General features: G+C 43.7%; 1 protein-coding gene across 1 annotated transcript in view; it reads left to right on the top strand.

The window, feature by feature from the left end:
• Positions 1–23,046, top strand: part of LOC307148539 (60 kDa lysophospholipase-like) — a gene marked incomplete at its 5' end in the record, with an annotated part of 37,174 nt that overhangs the window by 4,270 nt on the left and 9,858 nt on the right. The window contains 4 exons of the mRNA XM_079854147.1: positions 13,578–13,689; positions 13,992–14,117; positions 14,605–14,688; positions 21,632–21,758. Of these exons, the coding sequence (XP_079710273.1) occupies positions 13,578–13,689; positions 13,992–14,117; positions 14,605–14,688; positions 21,632–21,758 (449 nt within the window). The remainder of the gene's footprint in view (positions 1–13,577; positions 13,690–13,991; positions 14,118–14,604; positions 14,689–21,631; positions 21,759–23,046) is intronic.

Below are 23,046 nucleotides of genomic sequence, written 5' to 3' on the forward strand. Positions count from 1 at the left end.
TAAAAGGCTGATTTTCGCGCTTCAGGGCCGTGACGAGTATATGTCGTCCAGTGGTTGTCCAGACACCCTAGGCACAACCTTAAGCAATGGCCCTGAACGAATGGTGGTTCAATGTCAACATTGTGACAACGCTGTAACAACCTTCACCACACAACGTAGTTATAGCAAACTTTTGGCCATGTTGTTAAACGTTGTTAGAAGGTTGGGTACGTTATGCCAACGTTCTGTGTTTGCTGGGAACGTTCTAGCCGGTTTTTTTTTCAGTTTTCCGCATACCATTCAGAACAAAAAGAAGGCCGAAAGCACTTTTGTTAGAGGCACAACATTTCTTTTAGCTTTAGGTAAGTGACTATTACCAACATAATCCAATCTGAATTTAATGAATAAATCATTTGATCGAACCTAACCTATATGGTTATATCGATTAGGCTATATGTGTTTGCGCACATGATATCAGGAAGCAATGTAATACACACATGAAGGAGGTGACGGCGGTGCATAATTCGAGTTACTCCTCCCACTTCATCTAGTTTTATAGAGATTTCTTATCCCATGCAAATTGTGCTCAGTGCTGCTAGTAAAAACAGTTAATCACATGTGACTGAATGAATCAATACAAGATTCTCATATCATTCACATGCGCTTTACCCTTTTACATGCTTCTTTTATCATTCATTCAATAATTCACAATTATTATTTTTAATATATTATGCCTCACACAAATAAAATGCATTGACTACCCCAGGGGTCAGGAATCTTTTTTGACAAAAGCACTTTGTGCTTGAACCCCTAGCTAATTGTGCAGGGCTTTCACTGTGAGGATGAGTTACCAATAGAGGTAACATACAATCCTCTTCTTGTGTGTGTGCTTAAATTTTTATATTTTTCTGTGTATATAGCCGTTTAGGCATGCAACCATAAATGCTTGTCAACGGCTTATCATGTTCCACTCAGATCGCATGCACTGATAGAATCCTGTCAGTAGTTCGTGAAATGTTTCTAAATAGTTGGCTAACGATACTTTTCGGAAACACCCCAGATGTACAGAATTTCACGAGAATGGCCAATTTCAGGTGAATTTCTGTAGAATACACCTATAGGCTACATCATGTGGACACGCATGGGGAGAGAGGCAGCCTGGAATGTGAACCGTATAACTGCCTGTAAAACAGGATTTGAAATGCTGTGGGTGGGTGGGTGCGAAACACAGCAGGCAGTCGGTTAGAACTGAATGAGATGCATTCTTAATTGAAGAGACACACTCAGCAGGATGTAGACTGCTTATTTACTGAAGAACTTGGGCATTCACGTGTTGTTCTGTAACAAATTATACAAAGGAAATAAACTTGTTAATGTGTACATACATATATTCCACAAACACACACACACACATATATATATTCTGTACATCTCCACAAGAGGAGAGATGCCGTTTAACGGGGCATGTGATAAGCAGCTGATCATTGCACGTTAACAATCATCTCTAAATCGCACTTATATCCAACGATAACTTGATGTAGAAGATATATACAAGCATGTCACATCAACATAATGGAGAAACATTCTAGACTACATGGAATCACACAGGTAATACAAGTATGCTAATTGGCTACTTTCCATAACATAAGAATAAGCAGACATCTCTCAACAATAACAGGAAATACAAACAATAATCACTTACTTTACATGCACACACAAAGTAACCCAATAATAACTTTGTGGCGATAAAGCACCGATGATGGAATTGGAATACAGCTAACGAACTTTTCACTCTCACATATGCTGCACCTGCTCACTACCCAGACAGCAACATAGTGTCGGCCCAGATCTGGTACACATGGATTCCCCACGGTCCAGATCTGGGCCGACACTATGTTGCTGTTTGGGTATCTGCCGAGCAATTCCACTTCAGCACTGATGACATGGCAGCAATAGATGGACTGGTTGGACTGGTTGGACTGTATCTAAAGACAATCTGGCCTTTTTTACAGGTTTGAACTAGGATACTTCATGATGTCACCATCAATAAACAGATTATCCTCAATATTGCCTATCAGGGGCGCATGCCGTATTTTATCTCTGGGTACGCACAGAACCAGCAGCCTCCAATTCAATTTCTACATTCTGTAAAAAGGTCCGGAAAAATTACCTCAGGTAGGCTAATAATACTAATCCCGTGCAAATGGACCCACTGGAAATATGTACGTAAATATTCCTATTTAAAAGTTAATTTTCACGTTTTTTTCAAGTATGGAGGCACTTGAAAAAGCATTCAGTAACGTCCTAGGCGGGTGGGATTTCAAGTCTGTGGCAAAACTCAAGTGTTCAATTCAGAACAAAAAGAAGGATGAAAGCACTTGTTAGAGGCACAACATTTCTTTTAGCTTTGGAAGTGCCTATTACAAACAGAATCCAATCTGGATTCTGGTCATAATAATTATTTTATTAGTTTAGCAATGTTCAAAGAAGAAAAAAGTTCTTATATTAAAATAAAAAAAATAAAAAGAATGAAAAACAGGTCACCATGTGTAATATTTTTATATATGCCCTATTGTATTCATGCATGTTTAGGTTTCAGTCTGTATGAACATTTTCAACTAAAAAGATCACACATTTGGTTCAGGCCTATGTTTACAAATAGTATTGCTTTAACATGAGAAGCTAATACCTTGAACCCGAAAGCTTTGTATTTTTTTTTATATTTAATGATAACTTGATTGATGATTATTGATGACAAAAAACGGAAAACGGTATATATATATATCCCCCTTAAAATATGGACACTTGTTTGTACTTTATTTTCATATTTAGCAGTTTTTTGTGAAAAATTTAGACTTTTGTGGGCGGTCCTAGAGATTTTCAGAGGGAAGGGTTTGCCATATAAGTCAGTCCGATATTGCAGAGTAGGAACACACAATCCCGGCTCCATCTCCAACAAGCATGTCTTTTCTGAGTCGAGCTCTTTCTCAAAGCAGGTTAAGTCAGCCTGATGCGTCTAAGGTGCAGACATCTCTCATCCATCGCGAAGATGAGATGAGTGTCCTGGAGGTGAGTGTCCTGGTCTTATACACCGGCGGAACCATTGGAATGAAGGAGACACCTAAAGGTAAACACCATCACCAACGCCCACACACACACACACCTGCATGCACGAGGGTTCACATGTGATATACAATAAGTTATGTTGTTAGACACATTTATGGGATTATTTGTTTGCTGATCTCATATAAATAAATAAAAACCTGATTAAGAGGGGGCAGTTTAAATGGTCATTGTAAATATTAATGCAAGGGTCTTTGGAAAATAGCCTATCTTTAGGATGAACCTAGAATGTATATGGATGTTTGATTATGATTTGACTTTTCTAACTTTAGTTAGTGTATAATGTTGATGTTTGAGCATAAACAACATCTGACGCTCAAAGTTCAAAGCAAAGGGAGATATTTTCTTTTAAAGAAATTGCTTTTTGAGGACTACAACAAACGGCTGGTACACTCTCAGAAAAAAAAGGTACAAAAGCTGTCACTGTGGCGGTACCTTTTCAAAAGGTACATCTTTGTAACTAAAGAGTGCATTTTAGTCCCTCAAAGGTATACTGGTACCAAAAGTGTACATATTAGTACCTAAATGGTACATATTAGAACCCTTTTGAAGGGTACTGTCCCAGTGACAGCTTTTGTACCTTTTTTTCTGAGAGTGATAGGGACTACTAACTACACCACATTCCTACCGGGTTAACACAGTCTCACCCCAAAACGTCACATACTGACGGGTCTTGACCATACGGCAACATACGACGAAAAGGGTACCCCTTTAACGTCCATGTGTGACGATTCGGGTTATGGGTAGGTTTAGGTATGCGTTAGGGTACTGCTAGGAGGCTGCTGGTGCGCTTATGTCTGCGTCTCATATTGACGTTATAGGGGTACCCTTTTCGTCGTATGTTGCCGTATGGTCAAGACCCGTCAGTATGTGACGTTTTGGGGTGAGACCGGGCTGACCGGGTTAGTGACATCACCAACCCTAACATTTAAATAAACCCCGCCCCCGGAGCACGATTTATAGATGATCAAGACAGAATATGTTAATCAATGACTTGAAGATAAGCTATAAATTAAATTCATAAATGTCTACATGTTGTCACTTCTTCTTGAGTCTCTCCATCTTTTGGACTGGTTTGAACATGAAAGGAAATTTTCAGTGCATGTGTGTGAGGTAATCGAAGCTGTTAAGGACACAAGCTCCGCCCTCTGTGCCGGAAGCAGCAGCTCATTTGCATTTAAAGGGACACGCACAAAAACGGTGTGCATTTTTGCTCACCCTGAAAAGGTGAACACTTTAACATGTTATATAAAAAATCTGTGGGGTATTTTGAGCTAAAACTTCACATACACACTCTGGGGACATCAGAGATTTATTTTACAAAGGTCATTATACCACCCCTTTAAATCCGCATGAGGACTCGTTCCTGTCACATTTTACACATGCGCACTTACAATAAGCCGACAGAAAGCAGGTTAATGTGTTTACTTGCTAAGCGAAATCGGAGTAAGGGGCAAAAATCTAGCTGAGTTGAACAGTTTATGCTTTTAGCCGTTTATGACTTTACTAAAGGATAAAGGAAAGCGGGTTAACACATTTACATGATCACATGCGTTGTCGGTTTATTAAGCAATCGGGTTAAGAACGTGCAGGTAAACGTACTAAATTGATACATATTGAAAGCAGGAACAGATTTACACAGCTGAAAGTCTGAATAATGCACACATGGTGACTTGACTGTGTAAATTAATCAATGGGAATGGGAAGAGTGCTTGAAGAGGATCTGCTGACGTTTTATGAATTATTACAAATTCTATTCATAGATTGATCAGATATTTGCCAGCTGGAAACTGTTTGTATTTTCTGAAACTGGGCTTTAGTAGTCTACCATTTCCTGCACAATAGTCTACTACTCACAAACATTGACCTTTATCTTTAAAAAGCATCTTATCTGAAAGCTAAAAAAAGCGATTGTTACGTTTCTGCTGATGATTAATTGTCATTCAAATAATTGCGATCACTGAATAATTTCTATTTTGTCATGTCTCTTACTATTATAAAGGATTCCACTGAAGGCAAGATGTAGAGAACTCAAATGCAACTTTAATTATCAAACACTAGATTAAACATAAAACAAGACGAAGCATGGAAACTACAAGCAAGAACATAGACTAGTCACAATCCTACAATACTCAACAAGCCCTATTCGGACGGGACTAGTTTTCCAAACGACGTTTGAGTTACAATTCTTATCAACCTACGTCTGTGATTTCATGTACGGATTCGGACGGGACTAACATCTCCGTGTTTATTACCGAGGTAGGAGTGTCTGTGTTTTACATGTGGGCATTGCAGAAGATCACGTGTTCAGAATGCGTGGATTGCGTATGAAATTTGATCAAATGTATTTTGAAATTAAGTACTTTGAAATATAAAGTAAACCGTCCAAACGCATTTAGTGTTTTGTAAACATTTTATAAAAATTGTAGTATAAAAAAACTAAACATACATTTATCATCATGATTTTATATTAAGAATATGATTTGTAATTAAGTGCAGAAATGAAGGTAATCTTACCTGAAACTGATATTACAGTTGCCAGTCTTAACAGTTTACGTGATTTGGCTCTTCTTGTTGATTTCATTTTTTTTATTTATTCGCAGTGTAACGTTACCGAACACATCTACATGTCTACATCCATTATCGGTGCGCAAAAAGCAGAAACTTGAATACCCGGCGCGATAGCGAGAGATTGTACGGTAGTTCACGTTGACCAAAAACACAAGAAAAAGCGTTTTGGAAAAAAACATTTTCGGCAATCACAGACATTCGCATTCGGACGGGATTAGATTTCTCTGAGGACCGCCGAGTTTGACGAAAAACAGTAGGTAATTTGCTCTGGAATTTTTACAGAGGTCGTGTGAGAAAAAGACAGACATGGCAGATTCGGACAGGATTAAAATCTCAAAGTACGTCTGTGAAACAGAAATTTCTCTAACGACCCCCTGTGAAACTAGTCCCGTCCGAATAGGGCTATAGACTAATTACAAGACAAGGAACACCTGTGAACAATGATCAGACAATTAACCAATGACAAGACACATGGCAGGATCACATGACAAACAGGAATCACATGGCAAGACATAGAAACATGACAATGACAAGAAACAAAACCCAAACTGTGACACTTACAGTGTAAATCTATTACATCGTTGTTTTTATTTTAACTTGGGATCATATATAATATAATAATAAAAAAATATATAATTAATTGGGCCAATATAATATAATTAGTGCAGTCAATCGATTAAACATTTTAGTTGGATTAATAACATTTGTTGTGACATTAAGCATACGCTTTTATCTTGTTTAACAAATTCATTCTGTCATTATTTGCTATATCCATTAAAGTAAACAATCAGATTGCGGGCGATTCTCATAAAACTGTATTTCTGCAAGCTTCAAGGACCTTAGAGACTACAAAAGGAAACCAAATAACCAAATGATATACGAAGTCCATATAATTATATTATATCAATTTATGCACACCAATGTACCCATGAAAAAAAATATTACAGAAAAAATAAACTGTGTACAAAAAAAACTGTGTTCACAGTGTGTACAGAGCGTCGACAAAGAGCTTGTTTTCATTTTGATGTATTTGTTCATAGCTTTTTACAGGCTTTTCTTCTATGTTTGCAGGTCTGAAACCAGCACCTGGAGAACTTATTAAATATCTACACACAATCCCTTTTCTGCATGATGAGGTGTACGCAAAAGAAACAAAGCTGTATAAACGCTACCCGCCGCCTTCGATGGAATTGTGTGTGTTGCCGTAAGTTCCTACCCTGGTAATCCAGAGTTCTCGCGAGAGCACAAGTTGAATTTGATCAACGAGTTAATCTTTTAGATTTAGGTCTGGATTTCCAGGCTAGTAAGTTCCCACAGATACACACATATGCATATACTGTATATAGCTGCATATATAGAGGGAGAGAGAGAGAGAGAGAGAGAGAGAGAGGGAGAGAGAGAGAGAGAGAGAGAGAGAGAGAGAGAGAGAGAGAGAGAGAGAGAGAGAGAGAGAGAGAGAGAGAGAGTAGTTTTTGCTCGCTTTCCCTTATAAAACCTGTGGAACAATTGTTGCATATAACAGCCTAAGTGGATGGGTTAAATGTCAAATAATAATGTATTGATAGTAGAAAGGAGCAAGTAGGTCAATTTTATGGATATTTAAAGGATCATGATTTGGCTTGTGTTGACTATAGGTCCTGGTTGTGCACGTAATAATAATATAATAATAATAAGAGCATGCTAGAAATGCACCAATGCAAAACTTTTAGCTTTGAAAAAAATGTAACTAATAATTTAATATGTAACACATTTTCCATATATTTCCCAATCTTAAAGTGCCCTATTATGCTTGAATACCTTTCATGCAGTGTGTTATATAGCTTTTTGTGAATGTAAAAGGTCTCCAAAGTTTTAAAGATCAATGTGTATACAAAAGGCCTGGATGCCCTTAAATGGCTTGGATGATTCTGACCAATCACAGCGTACGAGGTAATAGTTACCCCTTATGGTGTGTTCACACCAATCGCGAATTTAATTATTTGCGCGAGCAGATTACATACAAAGTCAATGCAAAGACGCGAATAGACGCGAATGACGTGAATTGGGCGACGCGTTTGCCGGGAAAGCTCGATAATCGCCTCAATCGCGTCTTCCGCGCAAGTTGAAAAATTTCAACTCGAGCGGAAAATTCGCATGAAGACGGTGAAATTCACAGAGTTGAGTGCGCCTCTGGATGGTGCTGTGAACCCAGACACATTGGCGTTTGGCTTTCCTCCGTATTTGGGACTTCCACAACAAGTAGAGCAGCAATATCATTTATTTCAGACACGACGGAAAAATTATGGCAGAAACAAATTGTGTTGTTGTTGATGATGATGACACACTCCTTTTCGCGGAATGTTTTTATTTGCGAGTGACGCGAAAAACAAGAAAAACATCCCGCGAGTAATCTAGAGCGAGTAACGCGATGCGAATATACACTTCGCGTTTGGTGTGAACACACCATTACACTGCACACGCCTGCAACGCATTACGGCTGCGACAAGGTTTTATTCCGTCCTCCACGCAGTGCCAACTCACACCGGGAGCATATCAGAAGCAAAGCGACTGGATGCTTGAGGCCACGTGATTTGCCTGTCCGACGTGTTTTTCTGATTTTGGGGTTTCTCCTACCAAGGATATATTGCCAATATACGTGCAATACGTTTGGGAGTCTGCACAGGTTGTTTATTTTGAAATTGACAGGTTTTTTTTTACTTTTATTTAGCATTTCCGGTGCGACTTGGACGCGCGTCCGTCAAAAATAGACTAGGCACCTATATTTAGCGAAGCTTCTGAAACGCGCCGCGTCGCGGCCTGTGTAAACACAAGCATTGACTAGAATGGGCGCAATCAGCTCCGGTAGCCATGTCGCCGCCGTAATGCGCCGCAGACGTATGCAGTGTAAATGAGGGGTTACCTGGGCTGAAGCGGAAACCGCGTTATGGGCCTTTCACACAGGACGCGGTATGATATGAATCTCAATGGCTTGCGCCGCGCAAGGACGTTTTGTTGCTGCGTCGACCAAAGCGCAAGCGCAGCGGTGCGCATCATTGGCGTGCTCACGTGCACGCCACGGTCAAAGTTCAAAATAGTTCAACTTTTGCCGCTGCGCTCTGTGACGATTACCAGTAGAATCGGGGGATCCAAACAAGCACAGAAATCAAAATGGATGAAAGTAAATTATATTAGATATGGTATGAACGATCGTCTCATAGACAGACAGATTTACATTAAAAATAGTTGTGTTTTAACAGTCATGTAACTTGTAGGTAGGCAATGTGTGTTTAACACACATTGCCACAAAGATACAGTGATACAAAGATACAGTGTGTCTGTATCTTTCTCTATTGCTGTTCTATTACAAGATAGAAAGTCTAAGGCCTTCAATAGCCGTACAGCAAACCTAACTAATCTGGTGCCTATTACACGTCAAACTAATATTGCTGTGGGGAAAAGTAAGTCTGTTAAGTTAGCACTTCTAAACATTCGCTCACTTAAAAATAAATCACTTCTAGTCAACAACTTAATAACCACAAACAACCTGGATTTTATGCTTCTAAATGAAACCTGGCTAGAAGACAGCTGCAGTGCAACAATCCTCAATGAAGCAGCCCCTCCTAACTTTACTTTTATGAGTGTCTGCACAGCTGTTAAGAGAGGTGGGGGTCTAGCTGCTCTTTTTAAAGATATCTATCAATGTAAGCAAATATCATTTGGGAATTACTTGTCTTTCGAATATCTGGGTATTGTGTTAAAAGGTGCTCCACGCATTTTACTTATTATTTATAGTATAGGAGACCATAAGTCTGAGTGGACATCCATGACATGCGGAGTCCCTCAAGGCTCAATTCTTGCGCCACTCCTGTTCAACCTGTATATGCTCCCAATGAGCCAAATAATGAGAAAGAACCAAATTGCTTACCACAGCTATGCAGACGACACACAGATCTACTTAGCCCTATCGCCTAACGATTACAGCCCCATTGACTCCCTGTGCCAATGCATCGATGAAGTCAACAGCTGGATGTGTCAAAACTTTCTTCAGTTAAACAAAGACAAAACTGAAGTCATTGCGTTTGGAAACAAAGATGAAGTTCTCAAGGTGAACGCATACCTTCACTCTAGGGGTCAAACAACTAAAAATCAAGTCAGGAATCTTGGTGTAACACTAGAGTCAGACCTTAGTTTCAGTAGTCATGTCAAAGCAATAACTCAATCAGCATACTATCATCTGAAAAATATTGCAAGAATTAGATGCTTTGTTTCCAGACAAGACTTAGACCACCCCTCGCTTGCGTGCCGCCCCTGAGGAGCTGACCGTGGGCACAAAGGGAAAGGCAGACACAGAATTCAAAATAAATATACTCTTTATTAAATAATAAAAACAATTTTAAAACGTCTCTTCAGCATTCTCTTCTTTTGGGGAGCAGGTTCTTCACTGGACTCAGACAGAGAGTGGAGGATACATATATCTCGCAGCATTAGCAGGTTCTTCACTGGACTCAGACAGAGAGTGGAGGATACGTATATCTCACAGCATTAGCAGGTTCTTCTCACAGCACTAGCAGGTTCTTCACTGGACTCGGAGAGTGGAGGAAACATATAACTCACAGCATTAGCAGGCTCTTCACTCGCATTAGCAAGCCCTTCCAGCATTAGCAAGCTCTTCCAGCATTAACAGGCTCTTCCAGCACTAGCAGGCTCTTCACCAGCTTCAGGCAGAGAGTGGAGGTCACGTGCAACTCACAGCATCAGCAGGCTCTTCACTAGCCTCGGGCAGAGAGAGGAATAAACATAATTCACAGCGTCCGCATTCTCTTCTTCAGCGTTCTCTTCGCGTATCTCAGCACCTTCAGACAGAGAGAGGAATGAACATAATTCACAGCTTCCGCATTCTCTTCTTCAGCGTTCTCTTCGCGTTTCTCAGCACCTTCGGACAGAGAGAGGAATGGACATAATCCACAGCTTCCGCATTCTCTTCAGCGTTCTCTTCGCGTTTCTCAGCACCTTCAGACAGAGAGAGGAATGGACATAATCCACAGCTTCCGCGTTCTCTTCTTCAGCGTTCTCTTCGCGTTTCTCAGCACCTTCGGACAGAGAGAGGAATGGACATAATCCACAGCTTCCGCATTCTCTTCAGCGTTCTCTTCGCGTTTCTCAGCACCTTCAGACAGAGAGAGGAATGGACATAATCCACAGCTTCCGCATTCTCTTCTTCAGCATTCTCTTCGCGTTTCTCAGCACCTTCAGACAGAGAGGAATGGACATAATCCACAGCTTCCGCATTCTCTTCAGCGTTCTCTTCGCGTTTCTCAGCACCTTCGGACAGAGAGAGGAATGGACATAATCCACAGCTTCCGCATTCTCTTCAGCGTTCTCTTCGCGTTTCTCAGCACCTTCAGACAGAGAGAGGAATGGACATAATCCACAGCTTCCGCATTCTCTTCAGCGTTCTCTTCGCGTTTCTCAGCACCTTCAGACAGAGAGAGGAATGGACATAATCCACGGCTTCCGCGTTCTCTTCTTCAGCGTTCTCTTCGCGTTTCTCAGCACCTTCAGACAGAGAGAGGAATGGACATAATCCACAGCTTCCGCATTCTCTTCTTCAGCGTTCTCTTCGCGTTTCTCAGCACCTTCAGACAGAGAGAGGAATGGACATAATCCACAGCTTCCGCGTTCTCTTCTTCAGCGTTCTCTTCGCGTTTCTCAGCACCTTCAGACAGAGAGAGGAATGGACATAATCCACAGCTTCCGCATTCTCTTCTTCAGCGTTCTCTTCGCATTTCTCAGCACCTTCAGACAGAGAGAGGAATGAACATAATTCACAGCTTCCGCATTCTCTTCTTCAGCGTTCTCTTCACGTTTCTCAGCACAGCATTAGCCGGCTCTTCACTGGACTCAGGCAGAGAGAGGGATGGATACGTGTAACTCACAGCGTTAGCAGATTCTTCGCTGGACCCAGGCAGAGAGAGGAATGGATACGGGTAACTCACAGCGGTAGCAGGTTCTACGCTGGACCCAGGCAGAGAGAAGAATGGACAGCTGTGACTGCGAGTGAACAGCAGAAGCACAATTCCCACACTCGTGTATTCACCACACACTGCAAGGTTTCACTCGTGCTCATTTCCATAATAAAACTGCAATTCAACAGACTCATGGTGCAAACAAAAGCTTACACCCGCAATCCAGCCGAAGTTTTCTCTGTCTCTCTCTTGCTCTCTCTCTCGCGGCCTCCCTCCGCATCAGCGGCCGCTCACGTGCTGCGCGCCTCACATCTCCTCGTGCCCTCCTCTCCTCCTCCTTCTCTCTTCAAAATGGCCTTTTATACTCAACTTTTGGGAGCATGTGCCCCAATCAGCACTCTAACTCCTCCCCCTCCACACCTGCCGCTCATTTCTTTTCTTTTTCTTTAATCACCCGGTGACACATGCTTTCATCACCAGCAGGGTGGATTATTGTAATGGACTCCTCACTGGCCTTCCCAAAAAGACCATAAGACAATGTCAGCTCATACAGAACGCTGCTGCCAGGATTCTGAGCAGAACCAGAACATATGAACATATCACACCAGTCCTCAGGTCTTTACACTGGCTCCCAGTTAAATTTAGGATTGATTTTAAAGTATTATTACTGGTATATAAATCATTTAATGGCCTAGGACCTCAATACATTGCAGATATGCTCACTGAATATAAACCCAACAGATCACTCAGATCACTAGGATCATATCAGCTAGAAATACCAAGGGTTCACTCAAAGCATGGCGAGTCCGCTTTTAGCTATTATGCCAGCCGCAGCTGGAACCAGCTTCCAGAGGAGATCAGATGTGCTCCTACAGTCACTTTCAAATCCAGACTCAAAACACTTCTGTTTAGCTATGCATTTAATGAATGAGCACTGTGCCAATGTTCGTCCGACTGTTTGTACTGTACTGTTGTAACGGTCACCAGCTGGTGTGCCCTTGAAAGCCACCAGAGGGCACTCCACACCAGACTATCATGCATCACTCACAAACTACATTTCCCATACTCACTGCCTGGACTCATCATCACTGATCACATTCACCTGTACCTCATTTACTGATTGCATTCACCTGTGTCTTGTCATCCTGTTAGTCTCAGTCTATATATACCATGTTCATTCATTCACTCACTGCGAAGTTTTGTATGTTGTTGCACTGCACTTCTGAGCGTTTTTCCCTGGTTTTGTTGTCTCTTGGTTTTTTGGATATCTTGCCCTGTTCCCTGGATTACTCTCTTGCCTCTGGTCCCTGGATTACTCTCTTGCCTCTGGTCCCTGGATTACTCTCTTGCCTCTGGTCCCTGCCTGTTTTGTTTGTTTGTTTGTTTGTTTCTTTGTTTGGACTGCCTATCCGTGTATGACCCTTGCCTGTACTACCTTCCTTATTAAAAGCTGCATTTGGATCTCCTCTACCTTTGTGTCTCAGAGCAGTTTGTGACAACTGTATTTTATTTTTTATTTTTCTAAACTGTTTTAATTATTCTTATTTCTTTTTATTATTTTAATTTCTTCTATGTAAAGCACTTTGAATTGCCATTGTGTATGAAATGTGCTATATAAATAAACTTGCCTTGCCTTGCCTAACAGTTTTTTCGCGTTGTATCTGAAGGGCATAGAGAGTAACGCGGTTTCCGCTTCAGCCCAGGTACATCTACATTTAACTATAGGTGAATTATAATGAAGCTGCCCGAACTTAACACTCTCAAACATGCGTTGCATCTTTTTTATTTCAGTTGATCTAGCTAAACTAACCCATGAGCGCCTAATGGTCTTTGCTGGTTCAAATAAGAAGTTTTGCTTTACTTTTAGTGCTTGTTTTAATGTTTTTATTTTTATTTTTTATTATAAACTTTAAAGTGTTGCTGTATTGTAAACATGTTCTCTCTTTTTTTTCTCCCCAGACTGTCCAAAGAGAACAAGAGGGTTGTATACAGAATTTTAGAGTACAAAGACCTCCTGGACTCCTCTAATATGACCCCAGCTGACTGGGAAACAATTGCAAAAGACATTGAGGTGCTTCCCTTTTAACCATCTTTATGGCTTTGAGTTGCAGGGCTTATTGATTGCTTTTTTAAAACTGACATAAACCAATCACTCTGAGGATCACATGACTTAATATAATGATTTGTGAAAAGAACTGACGTGATAAATGATTGGATTTTTTTTTTTTTTTTTTTTTTTTTTTTTTGTAAATTGTAATTGTAGATAATCTTTGGATTTCCTGAAGGTAGATCAGTGAACAGTTCAATAATTCTTTAGTTGGTATGTCAAAATCACTACTGAGATTTTCAAAGTTTGTTCCCCCATGTTCACAGAAATACTATGTGCAATACAATGGTTTTGTTGTCCTGCACGGCACAGACACCATGGCTTACACTTCTTCTGCCTTATCCTTCATGTGTGAGAATCTGGGAAAGCCTGTCATCGTCACTGGCTCACAGGTAACACGTGACCTTTAAAATTAACCATTTACTCACCTTTGTGTTGCACATATTGAGCATTTCAAACTACTTATATACTGGAGCAGTGTGTTGTGATCAGTCAACTGCTTTGAGTGTGCATTGGGAGGGAATTATTTAAATGAGGGATATTGTGACATGTTTGTTCTCGGAAGAAAACTCAAAACTACAGTGGATGCATTTCAGGGAGTTCTGAGTCAGTGCCTATTGATATAGAGAGACTTTGTGCTTTATAACTTCGCAGATCTTTTTCATGCTCAAAAAGCAACATTACATGCTAAAGAAAGTTGAAAATGTCAAAAAGCATAAAAGGACCCATTTTAAAGTTACCAACAATATTTAGTTTTAACTAGTGTTAAACATTGTTAAAAGTGCTCTATAAATGAAGATGACTTGACTTGACTAGTGGTCATCAAAAAAGCATCATGTTAACTTCACTATTAGCTCACAACCATCTTATATGTTGCAGCTGCCCATCTATCAGTTGAGGACTGATGGGAGAGACAACCTCTTGGTGGCGCTGTTGTTAGCAGGACAGTTTAACATCCCTGAGGTGAGTTTTATATTCTCTGTGAGTGTGTGTAGCCATTACACATTCAGTATGTGCAAGATTGTCCAATACTTGTGATGTTAGGACTGCAGTTATAAAATAGTTTTCAATCAGAATTTCATTTAAAATTCTGTCATCTTTTACTCACTCTTGAGTTGTTCCAAACCTGAATTGAATTTCTTTGTTCTGCTGAACAAAAAATAAGATATTTTGAAGAATGTTTGTAACCAAACAGTTGATGCCCCATTAACTTCTATAGTTTATAGTATTTTTTCCATACTATTGAAGTCAATTATGCCCCATGAAAAATGACAGAATATTCATTTTTGTGTGAACTATCCTTTTAATTAGTTTTAGCATTTAAATAATTTTATATTAAAATATGAAAGATATTTTTTAATAAAATACAGGAAATAACATTTGATGAAATGTAGTTCCCTTACGAGAACGTTCTCTCGTACTGCGTTGCAAACGCTTATGGGAAAACTCCTTTTCTCGAGAATATTGAAGCCTTTATTTTAAAACGCATTTGCTACAGCACAGGCGAGAGCATCAGACCCACGTGAGTGAGCTGATAGGCTGTGCTGTGGGCAACTGCACGAACCAATGGCGGATAGACAGAAGCGCGCGAGCCAATCAGGGCGCTTGGCGCTCTGTCACTGTCAAGCGCGCGAAACTACACGTGACCATAACATATAAATACAGATAGAATCCGCCATTTGACAGATTTAATCTCCTTCAGCTCGACTCACCTCGTCGCTGATTTTCTCCGGTCGTAAGAAGCCCTCGTCGTGGAAAAGCCGTCCAGCGGAACAGCTTCGCATCCCGGCATCTCGCCAGCTGAGCGTTTCCCTGTGGCATCCGACGAAAAATTATATCCTTTTCATTGCATATTTATCTAAAAGAGCAAACCGCTGTTTTCACAGCGCGGCATAATGCCTCTCTCCATCTGTGAGAGCTGCGGGGTCTCCCTGCATGCATCCGACGGACACACCCAGTGTGCGGCCTGCCTCGGCCCTGAGCACGCCGAGGCAGCGCTCATGAAAGGCGGCTGCCAATTCTGCGACGGGATGCCTGTCTCCGTTCTCCGTTCAAGGCTGACCGATTCCGCCCACCTTCCGTCTTCGGCGCCCCACGAGCCCCGTAGGAAGAAGCGGCGCGATCAGAGGCGTCCTGAGCGCGGTGAGTTTAGCGAGTGCACGCCGGGCCTTTCTCCTCGTGCCTCGCCCACGCCTTCTTCGCCTGTCCTGTTCTCTCGGAGCGAGCAGCGCCCCTCGTCTGAAGCGGCTGGACTCGTCTCTTTCGGCGCATCTCCGGATGACGTCGATGACGCACTTTCTATGGCGGCATCTGAGAGCGAGGATTGGTCGGGCTCCGCGGACCCCGCCCCCCCCTCTCAGCTAGAGTTTTCTGATACTCGAGCGAGCATTGACGCCGAACTTCTCCGTGTCATGTCTCGCGCTGTTGACGAGTTGGGACTCGATTGGCTTTCTCCAGCTGAGCCCGCCAGAAGCCGCCTCGATGAATGGTACCTGCCGGGGCGCCAGCAGGCCCCTCGTCAGCGCGCCGCTCCATTTATGCCTGAGGTTCACGAAGAGCTCACAAAATGCTGGCGCGCGCCCTTTTCAGCGCGAACGCGCTCATCTGCCTCTTCTACGCTCTCCACTGTTGACGGCGCTGAAGAGAAAGGATATGTGTCTCTCCCCCCACTGGAGGAAGCGGTCGCTGCACACTTATGCCCCCCCACTGCAGGTAGTTGGAGGTCTAAGACGGTGCACCCTTCTAAGCCGTGCAGAACTACTTCGGCCATTGCCAGCCGCGCATACGCTGCCGCCGGTCAAGCCGCCTCTGCACTTCACGCCATGGCGACGCTTCAAGCCTTCCAGGCCAAACTTCTCCGTTCCATGGATGAGTCAGGCCCGGACCCAGACACATTTAAAGACCTCAGGAGTGCCACGGATCTGGCACTGAGGGCCACGAAGACCACCGCTCAAGCCCTGGGCCGCAATATGGCCAGCCTAGTGGTAATGGAGCGCCACCTCTGGCTAAACTTAACCGAGATCAGGGACGCGGATAAAACTGCCTTCCTCGACTCGCCCGTCACAGCCTCAGGTCTCTTCGGCCCATCTGTCAGCGGCTTCGCCGATCGCTTCACTGAAGCTCAGAAGGCTTCCAGCGCCATGAGACACTTTCTACCAAAGCGCTCCAGCTCAGTCCAACGGCGCCCCAAGAGCACGCCGCGACCTGAGAAAGTGGTGTCCCAGGTCCTCCAGCCCCGCCCAGCGGCTGAGACCAGTAAGCACATGAAGCCAGCGAAACGGTTCCCGTTCCCTAAGCGCCAGGGCCCGCGGCCGAAGCTGACGCTCGATCACGAGCCCAAGAAGCCGTCCTAACCGGCACAAAGAGGGGTCACTGTCCCGCTGCGGCCGGACCAGCCCCAAAAATCGCTCGACTACTGCTCACGGCTCCCTCTTCAGTTCAGGCGGCTGCAGCAGTTCTAAATGCAGTTCATGGGCCCGTCACATGTCACGCACCCCTGCAAACAAACGCTGTTTTAACAGCGACCCACACAAAGCACAAATCGAGCATAATTTCTCACATGCATACATGTCAGTCCGAGCCCCCCACTCTGGGTGTTCCAGATATGATAATGCCTCTAGCTCTGCGGGCTCTAGCTTGGCAAGCTATCCCCGGAGTTTCAGTATGGGTGATGAACATCATAAAGCATGGTTACTCGCTTCAGTTCGCCCGCAGACCACCGCGTTTTCGCGCGGTTATACAAACCACGGTAAGGGGCACATTGAGTCATGTCCTCCGCACCGAAGTGTTAAGTCTGCTGGCGAAAGGGGCCATCGAGAAGATCCCCCCTTCTCTGAGCGAGTCAGGTTTTTACAGCCGATACTTTCTTGTTCCAAAGAAAGACGGCGGCCTGAGACCCATTTTAGATCTCAGACATCTGAACAAGGCTCTCATGTCACGGCCGTTCAGAATGCTCACGACCAGACATATCCTGGCGCAGATTCGCCCAGGCGACTGGTTTTTCTCAGTAGATCTGAAAGACGCTTACTTTCACATTCAAGTGAACCCCCACCACAGGCCATTCTTGAGATTCGCCTTCGAGGGGCAGACATACCAGTACACAGTTCTTCCATTTGGACTGGCACTAGCGCCTCGTACATTCACGAAGTGCATGGATGCAGCTCTCTCCCCCCTGAGACAGCGGGGAATGCGCATCCTAAACTACCTCGACGACTGGCTCATACTGACCCAGTCAGAGGCGGAGTCACATACTCACAAAGCCTGGCTCCTCAGCCATCTAGAATGTCTAGGGCTCAGGGTCAATGTTGCAAAGAGTGTTCTGTTGCCCAGCCAACGTATCACGTTCCTGGGAACAGTTCTCGACTCCGTACTTATGAGAGCATGGCCCACACCGGCCCGTGCTCTAACGATTCAGCAGCTCACGGCATCGTTCATAGAGGGCTCTCTTGTACCCCTCAGAACGTTTCAGAGGATCCTTGGCCTGATGGCCTCTGCATCATCAGTACTCCAACTAGGCCTACTGCGTATGCGTCCTCTTCAGCTGTGGCTGGCTCCTCTGGTGCCACCCCACGCCTGGCATTCAGGCCACTTGATTATCAAGGTGGACCAGCGCTGTGTTCAAGCCCTGGCCCCTTGGAAAAACGCCAGCTGGTACCAGCAGGGCGTAAGCATGGGGGTAGTTTCAGAGAGGAGGATGATTTCAACAGACGCCTCCAACTCCGGTTGGGGAGCTCTGTACGAGGGCAGGCCTGCCTCCGGCCTCTGGTCGAGCTCGGAGAAACGCCTACACATAAACTGCCTCGAAATGAGAGCAGTTTTTCTAGCCCTAAAAACATTCCTCCCATACCTGGCGGGACACCACGTGTTGGTACGGACGGACAACATGTCGGTGGTCTCTTACATAAATCGCCAGGGCGGCCTCAGGTCCCGCAACCTGTTTGCCATAGCCTCACAGCTCTTGCTATGGGCTCACACCAATCTGCGCTCGCTCAGGGCAGCTCACGTGCCAGGCACGTTGAATACAGGAGCAGACATGCTCTCTCGGGGCAGAGTTCCCCCAGAGGAATGGTCTCTCCACCCTCAGACAGTTCTCCTACTCTGGGAGGTCTTCGGGAAGGCAGAAGTAGATCTTTTCGCCTCAGAAGACAACTGTCAATGCCCAATCTTTTTCTCAAAGAGCAGGGATGCGTTGGCCCACGACTGGCCCAACCTTCCTCTCTATGCGTTCCCCCCGGTCTCGATGCTCCCTCAGGTCATCGAACGGATCAGGAACACGAAAAGCGCAGTGCTATTAGTAGCTCCTCTCTGGCGGACCCAGGTTTGGTTCCCAGAGTTGATGCAGCTGTCTGTAGCAGACCCGTGGCCAATCCCAGTGAGGCGCGACCTCCTGACTCAGGCCAACAGGACAATCTGGCATCCCCGTCCCGACTTATGGGCCCTACATGTATGGCCACTCAACGGGTACCCCAGAACCTCCCAGAGGGCGTCCTGAATACTATAAAGGAAGCTAGAGCTCCGTCTACCAGACGCCTCTATCTCAGTAAATGGTCAGTGTTTTCCAGCTGGTGTTTAGCTCGAGACCTCGACCCATACACTTGTGAAGTACCAAGAGTACTGTCTTTTCTACAGGAGATGTTGGACGCGGGTCGCTCCCCCTCCACTCTCAAAGTGTACGTGGCAGCCATTGCTGCTTTTCACGTATTGGAAGCCGGGGCCTCCTTAGGAAAAAGCGACCTTATAGTTCGCTTCCTCAGGGGCGCCAGGAGGCTTAACCCGCCTCGGCCACCGTCTGTTCCGGCCTGGGACCTCTCCTTGGTCCTGCGGGCTCTTAAGGGACCTCCCTTTGAACCACTTCAGTCAGCTGATCCTAAGTCTCTCTCTCTGAAAACCGCCCTGCTTCTAGCACTGGCGTCAGTAAAGAGAATAGGGGATTTACAGGCGCTGTCTACCAGCGCTTCCTGTCTGGAGTTTGGTCCTAATGACTCCAAGGTCATTCTTAGGCCAAGACATGGATATGTTCCTAAGGTGCTCTCAACTCCGTTCAGAGCCCAGGTTATTTCTCTGTCAGCTCTCCCCTCCTCCGAGGAGGATAGCGATTCTCTCATGCTTTGCCCAGTCAGAGCTTTGAGAATTTATCTGGAGCGTTCGGCCTCTTTCAGACAGTCTGAACAGCTCTTTGTGTGTTTCGGGGGCCGATCCAAGGGCCTCCCGGTCACTAAAACCACACTGTCCAGATGGATAGTTGACGCCATTGCCCTGGCTTACACCTCACTGTTGCCTCTTCGTGGGCTTGGTCAAGTGGTATTCCCATTGAAGACATTTGTGCGGCGGCCGGCTGGTCCGCTCCGTCCACATTTGTGAGATTCTATAATCTGGATGTCCCTGCTCTGCAGACATGCGTTCTTTCTGTCTAGACTCTGGCTCTGTGGATCCAGACTAGTTTTGAACCATGGTCACTTGGGTATTCCCATCTATAGCATATGTGCGGCGGCCGGATATCCGCTCCGTCCACATTGTTGAATTATAGCTTTAATGCCCTTGCTTTGTAGCTACAGTTCTTCTGTCTAGACACTGGCTCTGTGACCCAGTCTAGTTGATATTGAACACACGGTTTTCACCTTGTGGACTAAGTGACTGGCTTTGGCCAGATCCGATGAATTATAACTTTAATGTCCCTGCTTTGCAGTTACAGTCTTTTCAGTCTAGACTCTGGCTCTGCGGACCCAGACTAGTTTGATATTAAACACACGGCTATCACCTTGTGGGTTAAATGACTGGCTCTGGCCAGTCTTTATTACGGATAATTGATGGGCCCGATGTTCGGTCTCTTTTTATCCTGGCTATTCTGTACTTCCCGGAACTCTGGTGAGTCAGAGCGGCCAAAAGATTAATAGCACGGCGTTTTAAATGGAAACGTTCCCATAAGCGTTTGCAACGCAGTACGAGAGAACGTTCTCGTAAGGGAACGTACTGGTTACTTTCGTAACCTCGGTTCCCTTAGAGATAAGGGAACGAGTACTGCGTTGCCTTGCCGTGCTATTTTTCTTATGGCAGGTTTGTCGCTTCAGTCGATTATACCTGTCAAATGGCGGATTCTATCTGTATTTATATGTTATGGTCACGTGTAGTTTCGCGCGCTTGACAGTGACAGAGCGCCAAGCGCCCTGATTGGCTCGCGCGCTTCTGTCTATCCGCCATTGGTTCGTGCAGTTGCCCACAGCACAGCCTATCAGCTCACTCACGTGGGTCTGATGCTCTCGCCTGTGCTGTAGCAAATGCGTTTTAAAATAAAGGCTTCAATATTCTCGAGAAAAGGAGTTTTCCCATAAGCGTTTGCAACGCAGTACTCGTTCCCTTATCTCTAAGGGAACCGAGGTTACGAAAGTAACCAGTACGATTTAAGTGTCCTTTGAGATGATTATATGTTATGCAGTACTGTACATTTTGTTTCTGCCATGCCAATGAAGCACAATGATACTTTATTATCGTAATAATTTAATAATACTATTGTGGTAACACTTTACAATAAGGTTCCTTTATTAAACATTGTTAATGCATTAACTAACATGAACTAACAATGAGCAATACATTTATTACTGTTTTTGTTAATCTTTGTTAATGTTAGTTAATACAAATAAAACTGTTCATTGTTTGTTCATGTTAGTTCACAGTGCATTAACTAATGTTAACAAAATTGTAATAAACTATTAGTAAATGTTGAAATTAACATTAACAAAGATGAACAAATGCTGTATAAGTGCAGTTCATTATTAGTTAATGTTAACTAATGTAGTTAACTAATGAACCTTATTGTAAAGTGTTACCACTATTGTTATAAAAAATCATTATGAAACAGTTTAAATTGAGTGAAGGACCAGAAATAAGCTCTTTTTGTCTTTCTTCACAGGTTGGCCTGTATTTTTATCAAAAGCTGTACAGGGGCAACCGTGTCACCAAAGTGGACTCTGCCAGCTTTGAGGCATTTGCCTCACCAAACCTGTCGCCATTAGCCGATGTTGAAATCGACATCAAAAGTGAGTCCAGTTCTGCCAACATTTATACTCAGTCTTAGAACCTTAAAGGCACAATAAGTAACTTTTTTGCTTTAAAAATAGCTAATTTTTAGTTGTGTACTTACATTATCCCGACTGTTTCCAACAACTTTCAAACCAGGAGAAATTTGACATTTAATTCAAAGACACGTCCCGTTTCTTTATTTCCGTTTTGTCATATCCGCGTTGTCCCTGGTTTCCACTCGTACTGCCATAGCAACCAGAGCTATGAACCAGAGCCCTCTGATCGTAACCAAAGCGACTGACGCGGACAACTGTGTAGTTCGCAATAGGGCTGTCGCGATAACCACAATATCGCAGTACCGCGCTACTGACAAGCCAACCGCAGAGGAATTCAAGTAACCGCAGCAACCGCGATATTCGCGTGTTTTCTTTTTTCATAAGGCTCTACCCTTCTTGTTTTGAACTTCGTGCATGTGTATTGAATGTTAAATAAGTTAATAATGATAATAAGACGTGGTGATCATGGTTTTATCATGGTGATTTATACAGAGGCTTCGTGGATTTGCACTTAAGCCTAAACAGACAGTGAATGAGAGAGATCGACTGAGCGTGTGCGATTACCTGCGTCTGTCTTTGAGGTCAAGTCATATTCGTGAAAAGGTTGCCGTGTCCAAGGAAAGTTAAATATGTGTCCTGTCATCCTTTTAACGTTTAAAATAAAGGGTATTTACCATGAATGGCATCAGCGACAGCGCTGGTCAGCATCCACAGCGCGAGGAACTTGCCGTTGCGGGAAACAAAACTCAGTGAGTCACGCATTGAATCAATGCCATTTGTCTATTAAGTGAAGCTTCAGCGTTACCCATACGACGCATTGCTGGTCAGCTGAGCCTTGAAAAGTGGAGCTCAAAGTTAAAAAACCTTGTTTCATTACTATCTTTTAATGAATCAATCAGCGTTTTTGAACGTGTTGTTGAATGAATGGTTTAATGACTCACGCAAAGACAGTCTGTTGCCGTAACAACTGCGCACTGAGTGACAGGCTTTCAATGCGCAGAATACGCTGTTTAGTTTAGTTTCGGTTTATTGGTTACTGAAAATGTACTCGTTTTTGTGCATGCTGACCACATTGCTAACACTTATTTATATAGCAACAAATAAATCAAAATAAATTAATAAATGCGGTAAAACCGCATATCGCGCTATTGAGCCACTCATAATTACCGCAAGGGAAAATCCTTCACCGCGACAGCCCTAGTTCGCAATGTCTATTTGCACGCTGTTGTTGTTTCGTTCAAACATTATG

The sequence above is a fragment of the Squalius cephalus genome (genome assembly GCF_949319135.1).
Source record: "Squalius cephalus genome assembly, chromosome: 20".
Taxonomy (NCBI): domain Eukaryota; kingdom Metazoa; phylum Chordata; class Actinopteri; order Cypriniformes; family Leuciscidae; genus Squalius; species Squalius cephalus.